The sequence below is a fragment of the Lissotriton vulgaris genome, chromosome 5, assembly GCF_964263255.1.
Source record: "Lissotriton vulgaris chromosome 5, aLisVul1.2, whole genome shotgun sequence".
Taxonomy (NCBI): domain Eukaryota; kingdom Metazoa; phylum Chordata; class Amphibia; order Caudata; family Salamandridae; genus Lissotriton; species Lissotriton vulgaris.
Window position 1 is genome coordinate 1,569,967,082 of NC_141693.1, and position 27,418 is coordinate 1,569,994,499.

The following is a 27,418-nucleotide window of genomic DNA, read 5'->3' on the forward strand; positions in this document are numbered from 1 at the left end:
CTGGTCAATGGGTGTCACGCTACGGCCTCCATTAAGTAGGTGCTGGGGGGAGGGTGGGATGCTGGGTAGGGGAGCAAGGAAATAGAGAGAGGAGGCAAAAATCGGATGAGGGAAGAAACAAGCAGAAAAAGGCAAAACAGAGAGCTGAAAAATTTTATAGAAAAGGCAAACAGAGGGCAGAAAAATGAGTAGGAAAGGCAAAACAGAGGAGATTGTTTAGGCTAACTGAATCTCTGCTTCTCTGTCCCCCCAAACTATTTTTGAAAAAAATAATCTTTTGCCAGGCCTAAACATTTCTTTTTTATACACCAGGCACCCCTATAGTAAGCCCTACAGAGCCCTAAGTGCTGGGAGCAGTGTATTTAAAAAGTTAGACGTATTTTAATGTTTACATGTCTTGGTTGGGAAAAACTCAAATTCATTTTCCATTGACACAAGTAAGTCATTTGATGTAAATAAGAATAAGATGCCACAAACAGGTATTCCAGGAAACAGGTTTATTGCAGCACAGAACAGGTAGGACCATCCCTCTACTGACCAGAGCTCCAACTGCCAACAGGGCGAAGGAGAACTCCAGAACTAGGAACATCCACAATGATCTAGAGTGCTAGCCCAAGGGAAGAACTAAGCACTGTACAACATATCTTCTCCCCTTAATAAGAAAGGAAAATAAAGAAACAAAAAATGCAAAAGAAAGTACAGAACAAATCAATGTACATAGTCATTCAGATAGGTGGGTGGACGGCGAGAACGAGGGGTCCTCAATCTGACATCCAACGAGGAAGAAGAGGAAATGGTGGGAACAGAATTAGTAGGGACAGAAGTCGAAGCATCACCACTACCCACCTCCCCCGTGCAGTTGGCAGAGAGGTGAAAGAAGAACCACCACCCGAAGTCAAAAAGTATCCATTGCACCCTCCCGACTCACTAGCCAATGTATCATCAGAAGAAGAAGAAAAAACTTTTTTTTTCTGGTATAGTGCTACTCTCCTATAATTCCAACTTTCACCATTGGCCAGAACAACAAAATGTGGAAAAACTTTCTTAACTCTGTAGGGACCTCTAAACTTGCTAAGGCCCTTAGTACACCTACCCGGCTTTACCTTAACAAGATCACCCACAGAGATAGGCATGGGAACATTGCTATGGGATAGGGGTACTTCATCATCTAAGCATCTTAACCAAGCAGGGGTCAACCTTGTCACTGGAGCACGCCCACGCATTAGCTCAAAAGGAGATTTTTCACCATGCTTATGAGGTGTTGATCGGTACGCCCAGACAAGCTCCTGCACACGCTCATGTGAAAAACAACCACCCTCTACAAACATTTGGATCACCCCCTTCACAAGGCGATTTACCCTTTCACAAAGACCATTTCCTTGCGGATTGTAAAGGCTTGTCTTTTGATGCTTGATACCACACTCACGTATAAACGAAGCCATTTTCGAAGACGTCAATTGAGTGCCATTATCCGAGATAAGAACAGAAGGATAACCCTCATTCAAGAAAACACCCTTCAGAAAGTTAATGGTGGTATCAGTGTTTATCTCCCTCACAAATTGTACACACAGCCACTTCGAGTAACAATCAATCATAACAATGGCATAGCGTTGGTTTAAGGGTAACTCGCTCATAGGGCCTATAAAGTCCAAGCAGACACTGTGCCAAGGCACACTTTCAAAACCAATTTTCTGGGGTGACTGTGAACCCAAAAATTTCAGACGCTTCTCCCCTTCTTTGCAAAAGCTACACCTCAGCACACAGTCCACAGCATCACTATCGACAGAGGGCCACCAAAAATTCTCCTTAACACGACGTTGTGTGAGGCTTTGGCCCAAATGGCCCTCATGAGCTAAGTCAAGAATCCTACTCCTTAATGTACCAGGAGGAACAAAGCGATCACCCCGCATCAGAACATCTTTCCCCTCCAAGGAAAGTTCATCCAAGACCTTCAAGAATGGTCTAACCTGAGGATCGACAGTGCTCTCCCTCCTTGCATCCTTCGAGACAAGATTAATTACAGCCTTTAAGACTTGATCCTCTTCCATACTTTTTGCCCACTCGTCATGGGAAAAGGAACCACCTCCCACAAACAAAATATCCTCAGCTATAGCAACGGCTAGATCATCCATATCATCCTTAGCAGAACCATCACAGCTAGTGGATCGCGCAGGAAGTCGCGACAAGCAATCCGCTTGGATGTTTTTGCAACCATGAACAAACTCAATCTCACATTGGTAGTCCTGTAGACGAGAGGCCAATCTCGCCAATCTTGGAGACCCTTTTCCAGACCACCTGGAGCCAAGACATTTAAAAGGGGTTTATGGTCCGTACGAAGAATAAACTTGTACCCCCACAAATAGGTCCTAAAATAGCTCGTGCCCCAAGCAGCAGCAAGAGCTTCACGCTCTATGACTGAGTAATTGGATTCTGAGATAGACAACGGCCTAGACGCAAATGCTATGGTCTTCTCCACACCTCCATGTTTTTGTAAAAGGACAGCACCGAGACCTACAGCACTGGCGTCAACCATCAAAATAGAGGACCGAGCAGTATCAAAAGGGGTAAGAACATTCGCAGACTTAAGCTCACCTTTGATCATATTGAAGCAAGACTCATGCTCAGCAGTCCAATTAAATTTAACACCTTTCTTTAACAAGTATCTCAGAGGAGCAGTCTTTGAAGAGAAATCCCTAACGAATTTCGAGTAAAACTCAATCAAACCCATGAAGGACCGAAGTTGATCCTTGTCAACGGGGAAGGGAGCTAGTTCAATGGCCTCTAATAAGTTCCTCTTAGGTTTAATGCCATCTTCAGATAGGGAAAAACCTAAGTACTCTATCTCCTTCAAAAGAAATGCACACTTCTCCCTCCTCAATGTTAGGCCAGCATCATCCACTCTTTGTAATACACTTTGCAGGATCCTATTGTGCTCCTCTAACGAATCTCCATAGATCAGGATGTCATCTTGAAAGTATGATACTTTATCTAGACCTTTAAAAACTTCAGAAACAAGTCTTTGGAATACACTAGCGGCTGAGACAAGTCCGAAGGGTAACCTCGTGAATTGAAAGGTCCCTTCGCTGGTAATGAAAGCAGTCAAATGTTTTGACTTGTCATCTAAGCAGATTTGGTGGTACGCATGCTTTAGATCTAACTTGCTGAAGAACCTGGCCCCTTTGAGTGTCGAGACTAGTTCACTGATGTTTGGTAGGGGAAACACATCAGCAACCACACACTTATTCAACGAGCGCAGGTCTACGCAGAACCTAATTTTATTGTCTGGCTTCTGTGAAATCACCACTGGCGAAATCCATGGGGACGCTTCAATAAGTTCAATAATGCCACCTTGAAGCATATCCTCCAAAGTAGCCTTAACTTCTTTTCGCAATGCGAAAGGAACTCTCCTCACCTTATGTTGGACAGGACAACTACCCTCCTTGAGAATTATGTGATGGGAATAGCCTATGAGTTCTCCTAACTGATCTCTAAAAACATTTCTAAATTTGTCCAGTATCTCATCAACGGACGGGTTAACAACAATAGACACTGGATCATCAGACCTGGGATCAACTACAATATGTAAATCATACTGGTGGTGACGACCTAATATGGCCGGTCCCTCTGTTGAAATATATATTTTTCCAGATGCTGATCTATTTTTAAACTCAATCTTGGCTTCGAAGTAGCCCAACAAATCAATTTTTTCACCTTGATATCCAGACGGAAAAATGTCACACTCTTTCAAGACTCTTTCACCCCAAACACTCTTCATCAAAGATAGTGGGATGATGGTCCATTTTGAACCTGTGTCAACCATGAGAATTACAACCTTCTCATCAATTTTAAAACCAGCTTTAAAAGCATTTCCCCTTCGATCCCTGCAAGAGCATACTGTGTCACGTAGAACTAATATCTTGTTCATATCACGTTTCAAATCGCCACACTCACTGACTACACTCTTGAGCTATTTCTATTTTTGCACATCTTTGCGAAGTGCCCCATCTTTCCACACCGCAGACACTCCTTGTTATTCGCAAAACAGAATTTTGCATCTGAGGCATGCGAAAAACTTCCACACTTTGAACACATTTTTTGAGTATTCTTGTTACTTGATGATCGTTGCATATTCTTTTTTTGGAGAATATAACCCTTTTTCCTGACAATAGCAATAGCCATTGCTTCATCATCACTAATATCACTAAGAACACTCTTATTGGAAATTTCCGCAACTTTTGTTTCCACACCACTCTTCTGCAACTCTCTCATACATTTTTCGCTTTCTTCTACAACTTTAGCCAGTTCTATCGCAACTTTCAACGTTGGATTCTTCGCTGCCCATAATCGTTCTTGGACTTTCCTGTTGTTGGCTTGAACAATTAATTGGTCTCTAATCAGTTCATCCGCCATTTGACCAAAGTTGCATTTTACAGATAGTTCACGTAGTCGTGCAACGAATTCGTCAATGCTCTCATCTGCCAACTGTTTGTTTTTATAGAACTTATATCTTTGTAGTACAAGGTTTTCCTCTTTGCCAAATCTGATCTCTAGTCTTGCCACCGCTTCTTTAAATTCGTCAAAATCAGCTTCTGACCCAGAAGGTAATGCTTGCGGTAAGTATTTAAAAAGACGCTGTCCTTCTTTGCCCAAAGTGGTCATTAAAAGAGCTTTTTTCCGCTTAGGCGAAAACTCTTCTCCATCTAGAGCTTGGATGTAATTATTAAACATGACTATCCAGTCTTCCCATGTTAAAGACGGATTCCCTGGCTCACTCAAGAATTGCGGCGGAAGAGCAACATTGACTGCTTGAGCCATGAGGTCAGTCTTAAATGGACACAAGCGAAAATGGAGAATGTAAACCACGGAGCAATTGTAACAAGAAAAGCTAGGATACAGTATATAATTGAGGTAAAAGGAAAATAGTCCGCTTATTCTATTACTTTTTAGACATGTAAAGTAAGCGCTTATATCAAACAGGATAGCGAAGGTTCACTGGTACTCGACGCTGTTTCTGACTCCAAACAGCGAACAGCGAGTGAAGTTTCCGGTGGATCGCGTTACCTAGGCGACCACCGACACACAACAGAAGATCCAAAATGGCCGACTGCGTCGTACGTGAGTTTGCTCACGTCTCTGACGTCAGCACCACCGCGTAGATGCGCACGAAGAGGAATGCGCTTCAATGATGCATACAGAGTTCGGCGTGGTTGCTATGCGACTCACCAAGTCACGCCAAGATCGCGCTCAGTGTCATTGAGGAGACGTTGGAAGGGGCTGACGTCACTCACCCCGACATCGGAGACCTCTGAAGGGAAATATTCCTAAATCATCCCATAATAACGATCGCCTCAGCAAAGAAGAGTCGCACCAAGAGAGTCGCACCACGCTATGTACCACACGGGGTTCGTGAGGAAATTGGAGGCTACTGTTCCGTAAATCCTTCTTGGGCTGCAGACATGGAAGCTGTGGCCAGATGTATCACCAGTCCAAGTCGCCAAATGATGTAAATAAGAATAAGATGCCACGAACAGGTATTCCAGGAAACAGGTTTATTGCAGCACAGAACAGGTAGGACCATCCCTCTACTGACCAGAGCTCCAACTGCCAACAGGGCGAAGGAGAACTCCAGAACTAGGAACATCCACAATGATCTAGAGTGCTAGCCCAAGGGAAGAACTAAGCACTGTACAACATCATTCCCCTTTGATTACAAAAACAATTCATTTTGCCATGGTCACAGTGACAGTTTAGACAGTACACATAGGCTGCAATTGGAGCCTGGCACATGCTTAACGGGCTACTTAAGTGGATGGCCCAATCAGTGCTGCAGGCCCACTAGTAGTATTTGTTATTAAGTTTATTGAGCGCGAACAGCTGCCCCAGCAACGAGGCGTCCCGGCGCTGAACCATAACAGTAACCTGAGGGAGGGAAGGGAAAGGAAGGACAGGAGTAGATTAAGATGGGGAGAATAGAAGGGTTTTGATTGCCTTGCGAAAGGCCAGTAAGTTGGTCATGGAGCGGATGTGGGGTGGTAGGGAGTTCCAGAGCCTTGCCCCCAAGACTCTGAAAGAGCGGCCGCCTATTCTGCTTAGCCTTATACGTGGGGTAACAACCAAATTTTGACCCGAGGAGCGTAGGGCACGCTGAGGGATGTAAGGCTCTAGGAGTGGGTGCAAGAGACCAGGACAGTCAGTCTTAAGAATTTTAAAAACAGTAGTAAGAGCTTTAAACTGAACTCGGGCTTCCATACGCAGCCAGTGTAGTTTCTGGATGGTGTTTCTTGCAGAGCACCTACGAGGGAGGCCTACAACTGCCCTGGCAGCAGAGTTTTGTATGCATTGTAGCCGCGCCATCTCAGCTTTGTTAAGGCCAAGAAAAAGGACATTGGCGTAGTCCAGTCGAGCCAAGATGGTAGACTGAACAATCGTATGGTGGTCAAAAAAACCAAGAATTGGATGAAGGCTCCTCAACAGGCCCACACAGGTGGCAGCCAGTTTCTTAGTGTGGGTCTGGAAGTTAAGAGATGCGTCCACCCAGACGGCAAGGTTTTTTACCACGGTTTTGGGGGGGGGATGGGACCCAGTGCGGACGGCCACCAGTGATCAGTCCAGTAGTCGGGATTTTTACCTAGGAGCAACACCTCTGTTTTGCCAGCGTTCAACTGGAGACAGTTGTGTGACATCCAGCGTGCGACTGCCTCCAATCCGTTCTTGAATCTCGCCGCTGAGATCGAGGGGCCTTCAGTCAGGGAGATGACCAGCTGGGTGTCGTCGGAGTACGACACCAGCATCAAGTCCCATTCTTTTGCTATTTCAGCGAGAGGCTGGACATAAAGATTGAATAGGGACGGGCTGCGCGCTGATCCCTGGGGGACGCCTTGCTCTATGGGGTGAGGCTGGGAGGTAAATGGGGGGGGGGCAGAGACCTGGAAAGATCTGTCCGTCAGGAACGATCGGAACCACTCTAGGGGAAGGTCTTTGATTCCTATGGCTTCGAGGCGTTTTAGCAGGATAGAGTGGGAGACCGTATCAAAGGCTGCGCTAAGGTCGAGTAAAATCAGCGCAGCACTTTGACCGGCGCCCAGGATGTCCCGTAGGTGTTCAATGGTGGTCAGCAAGGCGGATTCTGTGCTGAATCCTGGCCTGAAGCTGTTCTGTGATGGGTCTAGGATTTGATGTTGCGTCATGTAGCTGGCAAGAACCTTGTTCACGTGGGATTCTGCCAATTTTGAGGCCCATGGAAGCAGTGAAATTGGTCTAAAATTTTCTGGTTTAGATGGGTCTAGGGTAGGTTTTTTTAAGATTGGAGAGACCCATGCCTGCTTCCAACATGTGGGAACCACCGCTGAAGAGAATGATAGGTTAAGTAGGGTAGTCAGAGGAGGAAGGAAAAACTCAAGAGATTCTAGGAATTTGTCGGATCTCATAGCGTCTGTGGGAGAGCCAGATCTAACTTTAGTGCACAGTTTAGCAAGTTCGTCATGTGTTATGCTGGGGATGAGGGACAGGCTGGGACTAACTGGCAAAGGCTCACGTGGTTTGGAGGTATCCGGGACGTTCTGAGGAAAGGTGGTATAGATTTTCTTTACCTTTTCCGTAAAGAAGGTGGCAAGTTCATCGCATTGTTGTGCGGAGGTAATACATGGGGCTGGATTGGAACTATCTCTAAGTTCTTGAACTATTTTAAAAATAGTTTTTGAGGGATTCGTACTGGAGCTGATTGCTACCGCATAAAAGGAAGCACGGGTGGTGCGAACCGCCTTGTGGTACGACCTTAATTTTAGTAGGTAAGCAGCTTTATCCGTCTCCTTATATTCTTTCCTCCACTGGCGTTCAGCTCTTTTGCAGTCTTTCCTCATGGTTAGAAGATTCTCATTGTACCATGGGTTAGATGGAGTGTTACTGGTTTTGGTCCACTTTGCAGGAATTAGGGAGTCAAGTCCTAAGTTGATCCATTTTTGAAAGGCCGCATAGGCTGAATTAATATCTCCGTCTGAGGGGTTGAGGTGGAAGTTGCCTAGTTTATTAGTAAGATCGCTAGGTGTCAGTTTGTGCCAAGGTCTCTTGTATCGGGAGCTGGTAGGGTTTTTCACAATCGGGTCTCTGATCTTCAGGAAGAATTTGATAAGAGAGTGGTCAGTCCAACCCATGGGTTTAGGGGGGTCAGCCAAGGCGTCTGAGAGGTTGGAGAAAACAGGGTCCAATAAATGCCCGGCAGAGTGAGTGGGGGTTTGGATGAGTGGGTTTAGCTGAAGGGCGGTGAGATCAGTCTGAAGGTTCTTAATGGTAGGATCGGTCAGGGAGTCGAAATGAAGGTTAAGGTCCCCCAAGATGGTAAAGTTGGGGGAGGATATCACTAGAGTGTGAGCGACATCGAGGAGTTCCTCAATGAACCTGACAGTGGGGCCGGGGGGTCGGTAGATATAGAGTCCGGATAGGGTGAACTGGGGACTAGTGGAGATTTTGAATCGTGCGCTTTCACAGCCCCAGATAGATTCCTTTTCAAAGGTGCAGTTGTATGGCGATCTGTACATAACAGCTATCCCCCCACCCCTGGAGTCTCTATTGATGGTTTTTATAGAGAAGCCCTCGGGCAGCGAGAGATTTAGGATGCTGTTTTGGTCGTCGTGGAGCCAGGTTTTGCATATAAACATAATGTCTGGACGTTCCTCTGTAATAAGGGTGAACACATCGGCATGGTGTTTCACAAGGGATCTGACATTAAGTTGGAGGATGGTAAGGGTGTATTGCTTATAAGCAGTAGTATTGTAGCTGGCTAGCCCAGGTGAAGGTGTCAGAAAACTACAGGGCTTGCAATACAGACCTGTTTGTCCAAGGCAGCTTTCAAGTTTATCGCATCTTGAGTCTGGTTTGAGTGCGAGGAGGGACTTTCTATCGTACTGCAGTTTGTGTGGTGCGAGTTGAGCAGGGGGACTGGCGAGAGGCGATGGTCTGGCGATGACGGGCGCAGACGGGCTTGCCTAGGCGCGCCTTCGGCGTGCAAACGGCACTCCCGCTGCGCTCCCGCTGCGCTCGTCCGCTGCGCTTCCTCCAGATGCACATATTTTATAGGGGGCAGGGGCGGGAGGGGGGGCGTGGCCTCCGCAGCTACTGTCGTCAGCAGTAACTGATCAACAGTCCCGTGTCTGCGCTAAGCTCCGCAGCGCACGAGGTTTCAAGTTAAAAGCACAAGATTAACGTGACACACAAGTGAAAGTTTTAAAAAGCACAATATCAATTTTGCTCAAAGAAATTGTCAGCGCTCCCGGCTTCCGCCTCAGGATTTACGGTGTGGGAGGACGCTAGAGTTCAGCGCCTCTATATAGCGTGGGAGGGGGGCGTGGCCTCGAGGGGGCGTGGCCTCCGCAGCTGCTGTCGTCAGCTCTCTTGACAATTTGATTTCAGCTTCTTTGACCCAAAAAAGAGACTGTTCCTGTATCCATGAAAACTCGATGAAACATAAGTGTGCCCCTTACCCCCTTCACTATACCAATGTAACCGTGGGTCCTTCATAAATCTTTCTGGGCACCTAAGAAACTTAATAGGCGTGGCCTAACTCATTTCCTCACATGCTGGAATTGCTCAGGGAATATGGCTGATCTACAATGCATGCTGTCCTACTGTGATGATATTAGGTACCACTGGAGTCAAATTGAACACACATTAGAAATATTTTAAAAATCGACATTACCATTGGTCTCCCAGCCGTCATCCTGGATCCATGGCATAGGACCCGTCCTGATGATTTAGATCAACAAAGCAGATCCTTAATAGACGAAATGCCTTTCTGTTATGGGCAGCAGCCCCTGCAGCACACTGCCGGAATCTAAATCTTCTAATTTGGGGAATTTTCCATCTTCTTGGTGGACTTTTTTCCTCCAAAGTAGCATCTGCGTACCCAGCAAGAGACTTTTCTTGAGAAAGGAAAACCGTGGTGGCCAGTTTGCCATACCAAAGGCGGCCCTGTAATCAGCTCTGATTTTGATGAAGATAGATATACCAGCAGCAGCCTTTCTTCAAAAATAATATAATAACCAATGCCTTCCACGTACCAGGAGAACAAACACATCCAGAGTTCGGGGATCTTTTCAGGACTTTTTCTGTCAGGCTAACCTAGGGCCACGTGGCTTGCAAAGAGAGAAACTAAGGGCCTCATTTATGAGGTTTTGCCGCAGGGAAGCACAGCAGGCCTTCTTGTTGCGCTTCCCTACGGCAGAAGAAAAGGGCAGGAATGCTCTGTATCTATAAGATACGGAGCATTCCTGACCCTTTCCCCTGCGCTGGCGCACAATGGGTAGCCGTGCACCAACGCAGGCCCTTTTGCACCATGGTGCAAAGGTGCCTGCGTTGCGGGATGATTATTTTTGTACAGGAAGGGAAACCTTTCTGTACAAAAATAATCACAAGGGGCTTTTCCTCTTTCTATGTGTGCTGCAGAATGCAGCCCATATGGAAAAAGGAAAAACGAGGAGAAATAAAGATACTTCTCCCTGTTGCGCCTCCCTTACGGCTCCCCTGGGGAGGCGTAAGCTTTTGGCACTGCCTTATTTTTTCGATTTCTCGTAAATCTGGGGCAGTGTCAAAAGGCCATGGCCCTTATTTATGAGGCCTTGCGTCAGTTTTGCGCCACCGGTGCGTCACTTTTTGTGACGCACCAGTGGCGTACAATATGCGCCTTGTTGCGCCATATTTAAAAAGTGACGCATCTAGGTAGATGCATCACTTTTTAAACCCCCTGCGCCACATTATACCTGCGTCAGGTATAATGTATGCAGAGGGGGCGTTCCCCCGCAAAAAGCCTCGTAATAGTGACGCAGTGAAATCTATGAAATTTCACTGCGTCACTTTTAGGATGCTGTTGCGTCAAAATCTTGCGCCTGCCTCACAGCAGGCGTAAGACTGACGCAAGCCCTTTCACATGGGGCTTTCCCCATGTGAAAGGACGCATTGCTGGAGTTGCGTCACTTTTGTGACACACTCAAGCAATGCGTCACTTTTGCGCTTACAGATGTGTCAGAAATACTGACGTATCTGTAAGTCCTTGAGACATGATGGTCATACAATAAATGACGCATCATTGGTGTCGCAAGGAGTGCGCAGTGAAAAGTGACGCATCGCTGTTTTCACGCAGCGATGCGTCACTTTTCACAAATGAGGCCCCATGGATGTTGCTGGCAACGCCCCAAGCAACACCCATTGCACGCCCCTTTAACGCAGCGTTCTGCTGATATTTATCAGGCAGCATTAAGCCAAAAAAAGAGGCTTAGTGCTGCCTGATAAATATCACGCAGGCTTCTGCGCCACGGAACGTCAGTGCAAGGGGCCCCATAAATGAGGCCCTGAGTGTGCTAGTGGAAATGACACCAAACCAGCCGCCCTCAATTTGCATCGTCTCTGACACGTCTTCCATGGCTTCAGGGACTCCCTGAGAGGTTTTTTTCTCCCAATGACGTCGTTATTGGCTGCTCCGCTATTGGTCTGCATTCCACCACACTGCAAATGACGTCAAGGAACTATATTTCTTTATTAGACGTTCTGTTATCAACCCTCTTCTAAATAAAGCCGGCAGTCGAGTGTAGGAAATGAGACCTGTGATAGCTGCACCTTTTTAGGAGTAGCACACTGATATGTCCACATTAACCAACAGAAACAACATAAATTCAGAGACACAACCCACACATACACGCGCAGATGCAAAACAGATGAACACTCCCAGGCCTGAACTGAACTACACACATGCCTTCACACACACAGACATACACTTCAGTTGACACAAAGGAATTAAACCAATGACTTAGATGGAAACAGCGCGGTCGTTGTTCTTTGAGAATTAACACTGACAGGTAAGCCAATAACAGTCACATAAGTAGCGTAGCGTTGATGGAAGCGGACAGGCCCCGCAAAAGAATGGGGCGAGCAGCTGTGGGCAGTGTACAGGCAGCGCGCTCTCCTCACTGGACTCAATTGGCCGTGACAATTTCATCAATCCATTCTCGGTACCAGGTCATGCGCGAGTACACCGCAGGCAGCGAGGAAGAACAGTTAGGACTCGTCCATGATGACAGGCCAACCAGGTACCAGGCGCCATATCTCTCGCAGACCAGAGGGCCTCCAAAGTCACCCTGCAAGAAAGAGGGCATGAGAAGGTCAGAGGGCGTGCACTCGGCCTACGGTACAACCCCCCTCATTGATCATATATGTTTTGATTGTGTGCCTAAATGTACATTTGCACATAAATGTGCTTTTTTGCACCTGCTCATGTTGAACAAATGGTAATTCTACACCTAATGTCAATAAAATGAGAACCGCAGAGTCTGGCTAGTGAAGAAAAGTCTGTCAGTATCTGACTAGAAGAAGAGTGATATTTCAGATTAGGAGCCCTCCCCACCCCCGAAACGTCTTGTCAGCACCGAGACCGCCCTCATCGCAGCCACCGACGACATCCGAGCCCTGCTCGACAACGGTGAAACAGCGGCACTCATCCTCCTGGACCTCTCCGCAGCGTTCGACACTGTTTGCCACCGCACCCTAGTCCAACGCCTGAGCAACACCGGCATCCAGGAGAAGGCACTGAAGTGGATCATCTCGTTCCTCGCCGGAAGAACACAGAGAGTCCGCCTCCCCCGTTTCGATCCGAGGCCACTGAAGTCATCTGCGGCGTCCCGCAAGGATCATCACTCAGCCCCACCCTCTTCAACGTCTACATGAGACCTCTCGCCACCATCGCACACAAACACAACCTCAACATCATCTCCTACGCCGACGACACCCAGCTGATCCTCTCCCTCACCAGAGACCCCGACACCGCCAGAACCAGCCTCCACGAAGGGATGAAAGACGTCGCCGAGTGGATGAAGGACAGGTGCCTGAAACTGAACTCAGACAAGACGGAAGTCCTCATTCTGGGACCATAACCCTCCGCCTGGGACGACTCCTGGTGGCCCCCAGCCCTGGGCACCGCCCCCAAGTCCACAGACCACGCACGCAACCTGGGATTCATCCTGGACTCCTCCCTCTCGATGACCAGACAAGTCAACGCCGTCTCCTCATCATGCTTTCACACCCTCCGCATGCTCCGCAAGATCTTCTGATGGATCCCAACCGAAACCAGGAAGACGGTCACCCAGGCCCTCGTTACCAGCCGACTGGACTACGGAAACACCCTCTACGCCAGAACCACAGCCAAGCTACAGAAAAGACTCCAGTGCATCCAGAACGCCTCCGCCCGACTCATCCTGGACGTCCACCGATGCAACCACATCTCCGGGCACCTGAGGGACCTGCACTGGCTCCCCGTCAACAAGAGGATCACGTTCAGGCTCCTCACCCACGCACACAAGTCTCTCCACGACCTGGGCCCCAAGTACCTCAACGACCACCTGACCATCCACACACCCACCCGCCAGCTACGGTCTGCTAGCCTCGCCCTCGCCGCCATACCACGCATCCAAAGAGCCACCGCCGGAGGCAGATTCTTCTCCTACCTGGCGGCCAAGACATGGAACTCCCTCCCCATCCACCTCCGGCTGACCCAGGACCACCTCTCCTTCAGGAAGCAACTGAAGACCTGGCTGTTCCAGCAGTAGCGGACCCCTTCCCCAAGCGCCTTGAGACCCTTCCGGGTGAGTAGTGTGCTGTACAAGTGTCATGATTGATTGATTGATGGTTCTGCAGGCTTCCAGCAGGCACAACTTTGGGGGCCTCTCTTTTGTTCAGACTTTGCATCCCTCCCCCTGTCCTGCTTCTGAGATGTACAACAAAGGCAGCAATGTTGATGACCCACACACATGGTTGATCGTGGTGAATGTGTCAGACCTAGGAGATCTGATGGCTCTTGCAGTGTCTACTTTTGCTATTTAAAGGCTTGCAGTAGGGTTTCTTATTTATACCAGCAAGTCCAAAATCAGGACAATACAAACATCTCCTGCCAGTTTACAAAGCAGTCAAGCACATTGGGGTTTCCTCTAGTTTCTAAAGACCAAAAGCAATTCAATGGCAATGCAGCTTGCAGTCAAAAGCAGAATGGCCCCCCAAAAATGTACCCTTCTAAACACAGGCGAGGAATGGAATCAAGCTGCCTGTCTTCATGACTGATTTACATGCTTGTCTTCTTTATAATAAATTATTAACAAGTTATCAATAATATAGATCGTTTTAACCATGAGCAATATACCAACTTCTCCAGATCCGAACACAGCAGCTGATGCATGAGTCTCGTGCCCTCAATAAAAGGGGTAGTAATGTAATTCTGAAAGCATGGAAAGTAGAGCTAGAAGCAAGACATCAGTAGCCATAGGGAATGAGCAATCCTTGCGTTACCTATCTTCGTACTAATGGTACTACAGTGCTTGGGCACCAGTGCCTGTGGAAATCCTAGGAAGTGCATTGAAAAGAGTGCGTGCAGCGGGCCTCAGAGTAATCCTTGGGGTTCCTGTAAGTGATCACAAGCACCCCCACCCTGGCACAAGGAGAACGCCTGGGGGTCATTTTTCGCCAAGTTGCATTTACAAACCACAGAGAGTGGGTGCAATGTTAGAGATAATCCTGGTGTTCTAGGGTGCAGAGATGGTAGGACCCATGTACCCCTAGCCCCTTGCCAGAGTTTTGGTAGTCCTTGAGTTTTGTTCCCTAATCTTCCATGCATGCACTTTTAGCTGTACTGTAATTTGGCTGGGGGACCTCATTACGATGTTGTGAGGATGACACCATTGCATAGGTCAGCAGTTCCGACCAAACAATTTGGATGCAACCGCCCTACGGACGGGCAGAAACATCCATTTGTCAATGGCAGCTTTTGTAGCAGGTGGAAAAGGCCCACAGCACAAGATGCCTTTGGAAAATGGTTGTTTGCAAACATTCCTGCACCATGTGGCAGGCACTGTATGGTGCAGGGATACTTAGGGTGCTCCCCAGGCCAGATAATGGATTACCGGAGGAAGGGGTCCCCAAAGTCACTTTCCGATGGCCTTTCTATGTCAGAAATGCCGACATGGAAAGGCTGTTGAAACCAACATTGTAATACCGAAGGAGGAGCCAAGGCTGGCTCCACCGAAATTCATGGGGTTACAATTCCACTCCTCTTCCGATGCACGCTACTAGACCGATGGAAGAGGAGAGAAATACCCCCTAGGTTTCTCTCTGACTGACATCATCGTAATACAGTAGTCAGAGAGAAACCCTCAATGTCATGCGGAAAGTCTCTGACAGTCTGTCGGATGGCTTTCTTGCTGACAACGAAATCGGACCCATGGAGTGGGGCGCATGGGTGGGTTTCACCAGACGTCCTAGTAAAATCGTGCTGTGAGTGCCAACATCCAATTTTAACATGGTGGGAGTCTCCTGGTGTCCGCTGCCTGGTAATTTGCAGCTGGGGATCCCACAGCAGAAATTTAGTGGAGAGAGCCCTCCTTCCATGAAGATCTAAAAGGAAGTCTATAAGTGTGAGACACAACATAGCCTGGGCTATACACACCGAACATGATGACGAGCCTGCACCTCCAGCGCAGATCATGGAGTCAAAGATGACACTGCCGTAGTAGGCCTCACAGTCTTTGTTCATCAAGAGAGGAACTGCTGCCTGATGCAGTTTGTTTGGAATAAAAAGCGCTGTGGAAAGAGGAACATAAGGACAGTATGAAATTATGCTTGGCTCTGCATCGCTCAAAACTCAATAGCATCAACACAAAACGGCAAAATGAGGAAGCTTAAACTTATGTGCTGCTAGATTTCATTCATCAATGTCATAACCAACTATAAAAAGAGTGCAGCAATACATTGTTGTTCTTTTTTCATTAACTGCTGTTCATAAAGGTTTTCTGACTGCAAAGAAAGGGAACCCCCCTCTAAAAAGAGGGGAATAAAAAATTAATACAATCAAAGAATAGCACTCCCCTATAACCTATATCTCTTTGTGGAATAGATTAACCCGTTCACAGCGGCGCAAATTCTGCCACGGTGCGGGTGATTTATGACTGGGAGTGGTTCGGACCGCCCCCGGCCATCCTCCGCACACGCCTACCATGACGTCAGACGACCGCTGGCCGTCCGACGCACGCAAAGGGTTAAATCTAGTATGGGTTTATACAAAACACATAGTCAAAACTTCACAGTTGTAAGATTCTAATCTTATTCTTTATTTTTTCTTCTATCTTTTACTTATTATTCATAATTTCCTTTTTCATAACATTCATATCAGCCTAGCTTGGTATTTTTTTAATCCCTTCGGTGCTCATGACAGCCCCCGGCCGTCACGCGTCATGTTGGGCTGTGCTCAAGACGGCCCCCGGCGGTCCGAATCCCGCCCACTTGTTAATTCTCCCGCCCAGCGGAAGACTTAACACTGCGCTCAAGGGGTTAAAAAAAGTACAGTTACATTTATTTGAATGGATTTTTCTTTTTCTTTACAAACATTGTTATTTTCTTTAAAAAACTGGAATATTCAAAACATGTATACTCTAAGTACAGTACAAAAACTCTGGGCCCCTACTGAGAACTAAAAATACAACACTATACCATTAGCAGTCTCACTCATTCAATCAAAACAAGCAACCACAAACAGTCCAAACAGATATACACATCTTGGTGTGAGGGAGAAATATAGATATTTAAAGTCTCCAAGACCAAGTCAGATGACCATATACAATAAGGTCTAGACAATTGGGGTTGACGCGCGTTTCGGTGGGGTGAAACTGGACATAGACCACCTTCTTCAGGACCTTTCCTGGTCATCTGACTTGGTCTTGGAGATTTTAAATATCTTAGTCTCGTCCTCACACTATATGTGTATATGTGTTTGCACTGTTTATGGTTGCTTGTTTTGAATGAAAGAGTGAGATTGCTAATGGTATAGTGTTGTATATTTAGTTCTCAGTAGGGGTCCAGAGTTTTTGTACTGTACTTAGAGCATACATGTTTTGAATATTCCTTTTTCTTAAAGAAAATAACGATCTTAGTAAACAAAAAAGGAAAAATCTATTTAAAAAAATGTAATTGTACTTAAAAGAAAATAATCAAGATATGCTGATATAAATGTTATAAAAAAGGAAATTATGAATAATAAGTAAAAGATAAAATAAAATAAAAAATAACATTTGAATCTTAGAACTGCGATGTTTTGACTATGTGTTCTGTTTAAACCCATACTAGTTTTAATCTATTCCACAAAGAGATATAAGTCATAGTGGAGCGCTATTGTTTGATCATAAAGGTTTTCTGATGCACAGTTAGGATGAAGCAACACCACAAATGCACTGCAATCTCCTGTTTCTGTGCTGGGCCTGGAAAACCTTTCACTTTGCTGTTCATTCGGGTTACCTTCTTTCATGGAGTTGCTTCATAAAGATACTTCACAAGAATTATTATGATGTGACTGAGAGAAGACCTACCTCACATGCACGCCTCTGCCCCTCCCCACAAACTGAATATTGTAGATATGTATGATATGCAAAGACTAGTGGCACTGGTATGCATTGCCTTGTTAGAGTAAAGTCTCACTTATTATCAAACAAGCTTCTTTCTGCAGAAAAGATGCAAAGGAAAACATGAGGTGAGGGTGAGGGTGCTCTGTGTTAGGTAGCTGTAGAGCACATGACAAAAGACGACAGAAGCCCTACCCACCAATCGTGCAATTCCTCCTCCTATTTTGAGTTGGATGAGCTGTTTCCAACGATGGCTGGCGCCACTTTTGGAAACTCTTGATATTACGGTCAATCCGCCCCTGGGCATCCGGGTCATAGTCATTCGCTGTATCTAGGGTGGAACAACTGGCACTGGATTTCAGTACACCTGACCGACCATAACTGGAAATCCACAGCCTTGAAGTGCAGGGTGAAAAATCCTGCTGCATCAATGCCACAGATTGTTTTTCTCCCAACAAACTTGCACTTTGGAAGCTTGTTTTACAAAAGCAAACATCTGTGGAGTAAAGACAAAAACAGGGTACCCGCACGGCAAACTGCTCTGATTACAGTGCGCTTACAACATTCTCAGTAACCTCTTCAGCAACTAGGGACCAGAATAGGGCTTTGGGGGGGAGGGGTGGCCGACCACCGGGAGGCATGCCGCCCCCGCCCGAGGCATTTTGGGCCGGGGAGGCAGCCAGAGCCTAATTGGGCTTGTTCTGCTGCCTTAGGCCAGGGTGGACTTCTTTTGGCTATGTTTGGGCTGGTTTTGGGCTGTGTGCTTATATAGCCTGCCATCTTAGGTCAAGGGCCACCATTTCGGTGGCAGTGACACAATAGCCGACTGGGGGTCTGGCAGTGGAAGCTTTTTTGGGGAAGCTTTTTGTGCTAGAGCGTTGGTGTCGTCGAGGAGCTTTGCAGCTGTTGAGCGGTTGTGTCAGGCCTCTGGTCTGGCGTGCAGCTGTCCTAAGCACTCACGTGTGGCAGCTCGGGGAATTGAGAGTCTTGCCATGGCGCCTGGGCAGGATCCCAGGGTGATTGAGGTGCTTCGCCTCCTGGAGGAGGCGGGCCGCACCGATATGCTAGAGCCAAAATTAAGGTGAGGCCTCCCAGGCGGCAGCAAGTGGGGTCGCGGCGGCGTTATTGGCCTGTGTACAACCACTGGCCCGTAAGCAGGGAAACATGGAAGCAGGGGGGCGTGGCCACACAGCTAACGCAACCGCGCCAGTAAAGAGGGGTGGGGCACGCTCCGCGGCCCGCGCTGTGTTTTTGGGAGGGGCGGGAGGCCCGTAGCAACACGATCAGCAGGGATTGGCCAGGGCAGCGGGCGCCGTCAAATGGACATGGGTGCTCAATTCGGGGCAGATTATGAAGATAATGAGCAGGGCAGGGGGGGCACCCCCACTGCAATTGGCGGCGGCTGTTCCTCCCCTCTGCTGATAGAGAGTGGGGAGGAGGGAGATGAAGCAGGGGGGGCTGCAGGTTTGCAGGGGGAACATACAAGGCTCATGGGGGGGCCCCAGGGATCCCAAGGAGCAGCAAACAAGGTAGTGGGAGGGCAGGGAGAATGGGGTGGTAGGTCGGGTGGTGGGGTAGGGACTGTGGGGGTGCCGGCAAGTTGCCACAGGCGGATGTCAACCAGCTGGGGCAGGGGTGGGGAGGGAAAGGGGGAGGACCAAGAGGTAGGGGAAGAGGGGCCACGTTGGGGGCCGATGCCGTCCCAGGAGTTGGGGGGTTGACTGGAGAGGGCCCCAGAGGGCCTTTGGCACAGGTGGTCAGAGGAGGAAGGTTGGAAGAGGCCAATGGGGACAGTGCAGAGCAGGGGGCGAAAGGAGGGACCGTAGGGGTGCGTCGGAGGCGGGCAGGGCTTTGGCAGACAACGCAAGCCGGAGGGTGGTGGAGGGCTTGGAGTGGAGCGGCGGGGAAAGGGGGGTTTTCACGGGGGATGGGTTGTGGGGCTCTCAGGGACAGGGGTGGGTCGTGGGTATGGGATTCCGCGTCATCACGAAGGGGGGGCATTCCTCCAGTGCGTCGGACCCAGGATGGGTAAGAGAGGGTTACATGGTCAGACACTCTGGGTTTGTGAATTTGGAGGGCAGGAATAACCCTGGCATGTCCGACTCCACTTCTTCATTTTGGCTGGTGCGGCAGGCATGGTACTCGGGAGAGTTGCTTGCGGTTCCACTCCATCGAGAGGATGGGTCGGCTCTGCCTCATGCGGGTGGCCACGCTCCCACGAGGGACTTGCCAGCTGCGGCATAAAAGAGCAAGAGTGACTGGCCCAGGCTCCTACTCCCATTAAACAGGACCATATGGAGGAGTTTTTGGCGTCTTATCCATGGACAGAGGACGCTGCACTTTTGCAACAGGGTTTTCAAGAAGGTTTCTGACTGGGATATGGGGGGCCAAGGGCCGCACTGTGGGCTGAGAATTTGAAATCCACCAGAGTGCAAGGCGCGGTGGTGGGGGAACAATTGTTGAAAGAAGTCCAAGAAGGGCGTATGGCGGGGCCTTTTCAGACTAGCCCCATACAAGAGTTGATTATTTCCCCTATCGAGGTACTTTCAAAGAAAGTACCTGGACAGTCCCGGCCAGAAGGAGCGTCAGTAAATTATTTAATTGCGGCAGTGCTGTCATCAGTCTCCTATTCATCGGTGAATGTAGCACGGCAGTTCAGTCGCGACAGTAGGGGCGGGCGCCCTCATGGCAAAATGCGATATAAAATCAGCATTCAGATTGCTCCCGGTTCACCCAGAGGATTAGCAGTGGTTTGGTATCCAGTTTGGTATAACAGTATCCAGTTTGAAGGGTCCATTTTTGTGGACAAAGCATTGCCAACGGGTTGTTCCACATCTTGTGCCTGGTTGAGCGCTTCAGTACATTCCTGCGGTGAGTTTTCTAATAGCATACTGGCAAAGAGACAGCGACACACTACCTGGTTGACTGTTTCCTGGTGGGACTGCCTGGTTCTGCAGACTATCAACAACAGCTGGCTACTTTTAAAGAGCTCATGGGCTACTTGGGTGTGCCCCTGGCGCCAGAGAAGACACAGAGTCCCAGTACAGTGTTGTCATTTCTTGGTATTGAGCTGGGTTCCGGGTTTATTAGAAGCCCGTTTGCCTACAGAGAAGAAGGTGCATATGCGGCTTTTGATTGACAGCTTGCTGGCAAAATAGAAGGTGACGGTTCAGGGAGTGCAGGTACTCTTAGGGCATCTAAAATTTTGCATGCAGGGTGGTGCGGGCGGGGCGTACGTTTTGCAGAAGATTAGGCTTATCCTTGTCCGATTTGACACTGCCGCATCACCATATGCGGGCACGAAGGAGGACCTGTGCATGTAGCGGACATTCCTGGGGCACTTTAATGGTATTACAATGGCAACCTCAGAAGAATGGGAATGGGACGTCACTATTTTCTCGGATGCAGCAGTGACGTGCGGAGTGACGAGGTGGCAGTACTACTCATGGGCTCGAAGACGGACCAGTTGGCAGCAGGGAAGTAGGTGGTCATTGGGGTGCTGGAAATCTGATTGTTCTAAGACTTACATCAGGCTGCGGGACTCCGGGGAGGGAGAGGCATGATTTCCCTTCTCTTTTCTCACATATGTGCCTTTTCCGGTGCAGTGGTGGGGCCTGTGGCGGTGGAGTGGTCTATCTTCCTCACAGGACATTCTTTTGTCAAGAGGGCAGAGCGTTACGAGTGGGGGAAACAGAACAGTTTAAATTTGGGGTTGGACCCTAGGTTATTTCGGTGTCATTGGCAGGGTAAAGGGGGCACGAGTTGTTTCCAGCATTGAACAGGTCAATCAGAGGTGGGATTAGCCCAGATGTGGTGGATATTTATTTGGGGGAGATTGATCTTGTGCAGTGGAAAGGTTTGGCTTGGTGAAAACAAAGGAAGAGGGACCTTTTGGAGATTCAACAGCAGTGGTCGGGGTGCCAAGTGATATGGTCAGATTTTGATCTGCGGAGGCATTGGAGAGGGGCAGAGCGCCCGGCTGCGATAGATAAGGCACGAAGGAAGATTAACAGGGACATGCACATTTTCGGCGACAGGGAAGGTTTTGGGAGGATGGAGCATCCAGAATTGCGTTATGCGGCAGTACATTTTTGTAGAGAAAGATGGGGTACACTTGTCCCGTTATGTTGTACATAGTTCAGATTAAGGAGGATCTGGACACAGCTTTAGGCATATGTAGATACCCGAAACGAAAGGAGACTTAGTGGGGGGTTAGTAATGTCTGTGGGTCAGAATTTTCTGAGTGGTGTTTTTTCTGGTTAACAGTTGGTACAACGGTTTACAGTTAGAGTTTATTGGTTGGGAAGGTCACTCCGGGAGCACGTAGGAGGGGGAAGGAGCATAGGAAGGGTACATAGATAGGTAGGTCAAGAAAGGTTAAGAAGTTGCACATTTTGGGGGTTTTAAAATGTTTGCAGAGGGGAAAACTTTAGAGGAGGGGGTAAGGTAGGAAGAAAATATTTAGCGAGGGTTAGTTTTGTACGGCGCAGGCCAAGTAATTTGTTGTAAGGTGCACCTGTTTTCATACCAACAAGCTAGTCTGTGATCTGTGCTGCACTCCTCTTTGGCCCAAGGCCGTTTGCCAGAGTTAGACTTTGGTGGAGAGGTAATTCAGCAGAAAATTGACGGATATCCCATCCAGTCCACCCTATTACAAGAGCATTATTATATACCTCCAGCAAACTCTAAAATAGGCCCTTTATCCTAGATTTGTAGAATTGCACATACCCCCTTTTGGAATAGTGCACTATGATTTGCTTTTTCATAATCTTTCAACATTTTAAAATGTCTCTTTCTGTTTCTAGTCATAGATGTTTACTGCTCATGACGTGCAACAATTCAGGCATCATCCGTGACATTTTTCTGGATTTGTGCTGGATTCAATTGGAGAATGTTCCCCAAAGCACTGCACATGACCTTGTATGCCACAGGTCACATCACAGATGACATAATCGATACCATCAGAACAAACATCACATGCGAAAAGAATCCCATTTAGCAAATAGGTGATCTTAAAGAGATTATACTGAGAAGAAATGTCAAATTGTTACCGAATAATATATTCTTATAGAGATGGCTAGAGACTAAAGCATGCAGTGTCATTGTCAGCAACTAGATGTTCCCACAGATTATAAAGAGAGAAAAAGTGGATGCTGTTCCAAACATCGGTAGTAGATATTCTCACAGTAATTAAGTTCAAATATAAATCTGTAGAGTCATTCTATGTAACTCGGAGCCTGATTTATATTTTGGTGGCTGTCCCATCTACCATGTTTCAGGGTATCGTGATCTATCCACTCTATATAGGGTGGATGGGGCACTTTTGTCTGTGGTAGATGACTCACATCCACCCAACTCTAAATCACACCCTAGATGTCCTGACAGAGATTACTGACAGAAGAAAGGCCACTTCAGTTCCACACACAAGTACTAAACATCCTAAAAATAGTAGGTTTATATGCTGTAGTTACAGTCTCTAGTCATAGTTATCCTTACATAAAATATATGGGATAACTCACATGATTAAAATACAGACACTAATAGTGTTATAACTGTCTGCAAATAGATGTCCTCACAGAGATCGAAGAAGACAGCTATTGTCGCTATACTCTGAAGTAACAGATATCCTAACTTATATTAAATACCAATGCTAGGCTTCAATGTGAATGTCCCAACTAAATATATTTACACAGATTAGATAAAGAAGAAAGGCTGCTTTTCCAAAGGCAAGGGACGGTGCCAGCCCTGTCCTTCCAGATAGTCTATGCATGGCATTTTCATAGCGCCCTCCTGCCCAGAGCCTGGCCCACACCCTGGCAATGGTTGACAGATTTGGCTATTCCAGCATTGATGAGCATTGATGACCAACTGGAAAGATTTCTGTCATTTTTTATGATTTCATTTGACCTTTCGTTTTTTACTTTTCAGAAAAAAACAAAATGAAGTTTCCACAAACCAAACAGAATCGTGGAGAGGAGCGGGCCCCTCTATTCATCCAGGTTTAGTAAACATCCACCCAGTGATTTGTGCTGTAGGTGAAACTGGTGTATCCATTTGGGAATTTCATTTACATGGGTTCAGCACTTTGAGAGTCTCACATAACGTTTGACCCTTTGGCAGATCTTCACAAAAGTCTCCAATAAACTGAGGGCCTGAATACGACTCGGCACTCCGAGACACCAGCGCTCCACAGACAGACCGCCAGAGCCGTTCTGACACATTACGATTCAAATCGTTATCGGGTGAACGGTGCTGCAGTGGACCCTTGGCGGTGTCTGTCTAGGGCTCATAGGAGAGCCGCAGACAGGCACCACCGTGGGACCACAGAAGTACGTTCCTGCATGGGAAATAAGGCACCATGTCGTGCATTGCTTCCTGTCCAGTAACTGGGGCTGCATAATTTACATGGGGGGCACAACACCTGCCCCCCTGCATGCAGCCCCCATTACAGAGGCACAAGTGGGCACTGTTAGAGTTCCTATTGTTGCCTCATGGCCACCCTTTTCATGGCGGTCTCACCACGATGAAAAGGGTGGCATTAATATGCTAGGCGGTGCCACTGCGGCATAACCATCATATGACTTCCCCTCAATCCTGCTAGATCACCATGGGATCCTGGATCCCCGACGGTTGCTGTGGGCCATGGGGCCTGTGGCGGTCCGACCGCCACACTCGTACTGTGGCGCAGCTACAGCAGTCCTAAGGACTGCTAATCAGGCCCTCAATGTGGATATAAAAAACATTTTAGGATCCCTTTTTGCCTTTTTATCAAACAGTCCCTAAAAATTCAACAAAATTGCATGCCCAAAGGCCAACGAATGTGACTAGAGGTGCAATGACTGGCTGGAAATACATTTATTTTAATACCTATTGTTAAATGGCTCTGTCTCTATAAGTCTGCCTTTGGATGGTTGTTTGTGTGTGTGGTGCCAATAACCAATGTTTTTTTAATGTCTACATTCTATTTCTAATTTAAAAGGCCCAATTCACATGCAAGTAGTACATCTGCACTCGCAGAAATGCCAGCAAACTTAAATGTTTGTGAACATTCACAAACTTAAGAGGCTTGCCATCCCTTGTAACTCGCACTTCCGACCCCTGGAGTGGGATTACTACTGAGGATTTCTCCATACTCATAGCAGATAAACACAAAGTAATAAAACAGGTTGTATGACATAATATCACCAATAGAACTATTTTGATCAAAAATATTGCCCTAAAAAATATCATGGATAAAAAATCAACGTTATCTGCTTTAAAAGTAAATTAAAAAATATTGACTACAACAATATATAAGACTAAAATATCTTCATAAAAAGGTAAATATATAGAATTGTAAACATTTAATACTTACCTGTAAAAATATTTTATTTAAAAAGTAAATATTATTATGGTTACATAAGCTCTGGGACGAATTGAGCATGGAGAAATGAACTGTGGTTGTAGATCACAAGCTCCCTAAATTTGAGAAGACTTGGGGCCCTTGCCTGAGATATTTACGCTTTTTGTGCCCAACAGCAGGCACGCAACCTGACTCTTAAATAATGCTGGGGTGGAAGCGAGATCAAATTCACGTTAATACAGTAGAGGCTGGCTTAGTTGGGATGTGTGTTTGTTTAGTTTAATTATCAATGTATGTTGTTGATTATTGTTTTCTTTATAATTTTTCTCCTCTTGCCCCCATTTTTCCTTCTGTTTTGTTTGCTTTTCTCCGTCAGCCATTGATAGTTGGTTGTAGGCGGGTCATCTGTATAATTTCTTATTGAAAATGAATAAAAATTGATACAATCCTAAAAAGTAAATATTATATTGCAAAAAAATAAAAAAATGATTATAACTTAGAAACATAAAACAAAAATATATTTTTTATAAAAATCAAAAAATAAATAATTTTAAATAAATACAATTGTTAAATAAACATGAATAATAAAATAGAAATACTAATAATAATCACCCAAAGCAAATATTAAAATTCGTAAAAAATGGAATAAAATTATTAAAATTGAAAAGATGGTTGAATAAAGAAATGAATACTTATAAATATAATTTAGATTAAAATAACTTATTAGGATAAATCCCCCCAAAATCAGTTTTTTAACAAAAAAATTACATTGAACAATTAAACACAGAGGAGGCAAATGCATTACTCCCACCTCAACCTGAGCAACAGCAGAGAAAGTGATGGACTTTGGAGGGGTCAGATCTACTATTCACACTCCAACCTGCGCAACAACAGGGAAGGTGTAGGATTTCGAGGGGTCAGATTTACTATTTCACCTCCAACATAAGCAACATTAGAGAAAGTGTTGGACTTTGGAGGGGTACGATTTACTATTTCCTCTCAAATGTAAGCAACAGCAGGAAAAGTGCTAGACTGTCCAAGGTTTACATTCAGTATTCCCACTCCTAAATTATACTAAATATAGATAAAATATAGATAAAATAAATGAGCGAAAACTATACTCCAGCAAATATATGGTCAAAGAGTATTCCAAGATATGTAAATCTCTTTCCAGGCTCTATCATTTGTCCATCCAGAAACATGCCCCTACACCTCTGGCTACCACGGCCACATCTCATTATAAAGGTTCTCGTGGTATTTACCTTAAGACCGAGATTGCTCATAAAATTAGAAAAATTGTCTAACACCCTCTGCAGTCCTACTTGCGTGTGTGCCATTAGGACTGTGTCAGCCGCATAGAGGAGGGCAGGTATGGGGCAGCCAGCTTTTTGGGGAAAGTCTTGGTTATCTTTTAGGAGTGCCTTACCAAGGCCGTTGACATAGAGATTAAAAAGAAAGGGGGCCAGAACACAGCCTTGACTGACCCCTCTCCTTTTTTGGAATGAGGCCAAGCTATCACCGCTTACACTGTAACGTACTCATGCCTTGAAGTCACTGTACAGGTGCCTAAGAAAGTGAATAATTTGTGTATCCACCCCTGTGGCCTCGAGGATCTCCCAACGCTTATCGTGCCTCACAGAATCGAAGGCCGCAGTGAGATCCACGAAAGCCAGGAACATCCTACCCTTTTTAGCCTGTGTGTACTTCCCAACAAGGATAGCTAGGTTCTATTGTCCCAAGGCCTTCACGGAAACCGTATTGGATATCAAATAGGACATTATTATCCTCTGCCCAATCGTGTAACTGTTCTAATATTATTCATTCTACCACTTCAATCAGGGATCTAATAATGAGATAGGCCTGTAACATCCCGGATCTGGGCGATCCCTCTTTTTAAAGATTTGGACAATAATCGATTCTGCCCAGGTTGCTAGAAAAGTGGTCCGGCAACTGGAATTGATTACCTGAGTGATAATTGGGGACCATAGGGTCTTGTTTGACTTAAACAGGTCTACATGGACCCCATCCGGCCCTGGTACCTTCCTGCCCAAACTCGCGGAAATGGACGAATCTACTTCCTCCATCTTAACTTAAAGGTCGGTGTATTGGCTCTTAGGATCATATGTTATTTCCCTGGTTGTGATTCAGTTGAGTGGTAGAGCTTCTCTAACCATTGTATACCCTAGAAAAGTGCGCAATCCATTTATCCTCTGAAATGGCAATTTCTATTGTTGGACCGCCTCCAGAATTCAAGAAAGGTGCCTTTACCGCCTTCCAGAAGGCCACACTAGGGGGCCCATTAGGATGGCTGGCGGACTTTGCCGCCCACCATCCTGTCGGTGAAAGGGACTGCCCGCCATAAGGGCGGGGGTCCCGTGGGCAGCATTAGGATGCGCCCGCCACAGTGGCAGGCGCATCCTGCATTCCTACCATTGTGGCGGGCTGTGCACTCAGCACCGCCCGCCACAATCGCAGGAAGGCATGCTGTGCACTTCCATGCACAGCATGGCATGCACTGCACGGTGTTAAACATACACATAAAATACATACTAAAATACATAACACAAACAAATTCGATATTATTTACAACAATATTTTTGCTAACGATATTATTTACTTCGATATTAAAAAAATCGATATTATTTACCTTTCAGTCGAT

General features: G+C 46.7%; 1 protein-coding gene across 1 annotated transcript in view; it reads right to left on the reverse strand.

Annotated features, from left to right (window-relative positions):
• Window positions 1–11,794: 11,794 nt before the first annotated feature.
• LOC147716690 (chymotrypsinogen B-like) overlaps window positions 11,795–27,418 on the reverse strand; it is an 85,302-nt gene continuing 69,678 nt past the window's right edge. Inside the window, exons 6-7 of the mRNA XM_086923645.1 lie at window positions 15,473–15,606; window positions 11,795–12,122 (exon numbers count right to left, since the gene is read on the reverse strand). Of these exons, the coding sequence (XP_086779771.1) occupies window positions 11,961–12,122; window positions 15,473–15,606 (296 nt within the window). The 3' untranslated portion in view covers window positions 11,795–11,960. The remainder of the gene's footprint in view (window positions 12,123–15,472; window positions 15,607–27,418) is intronic.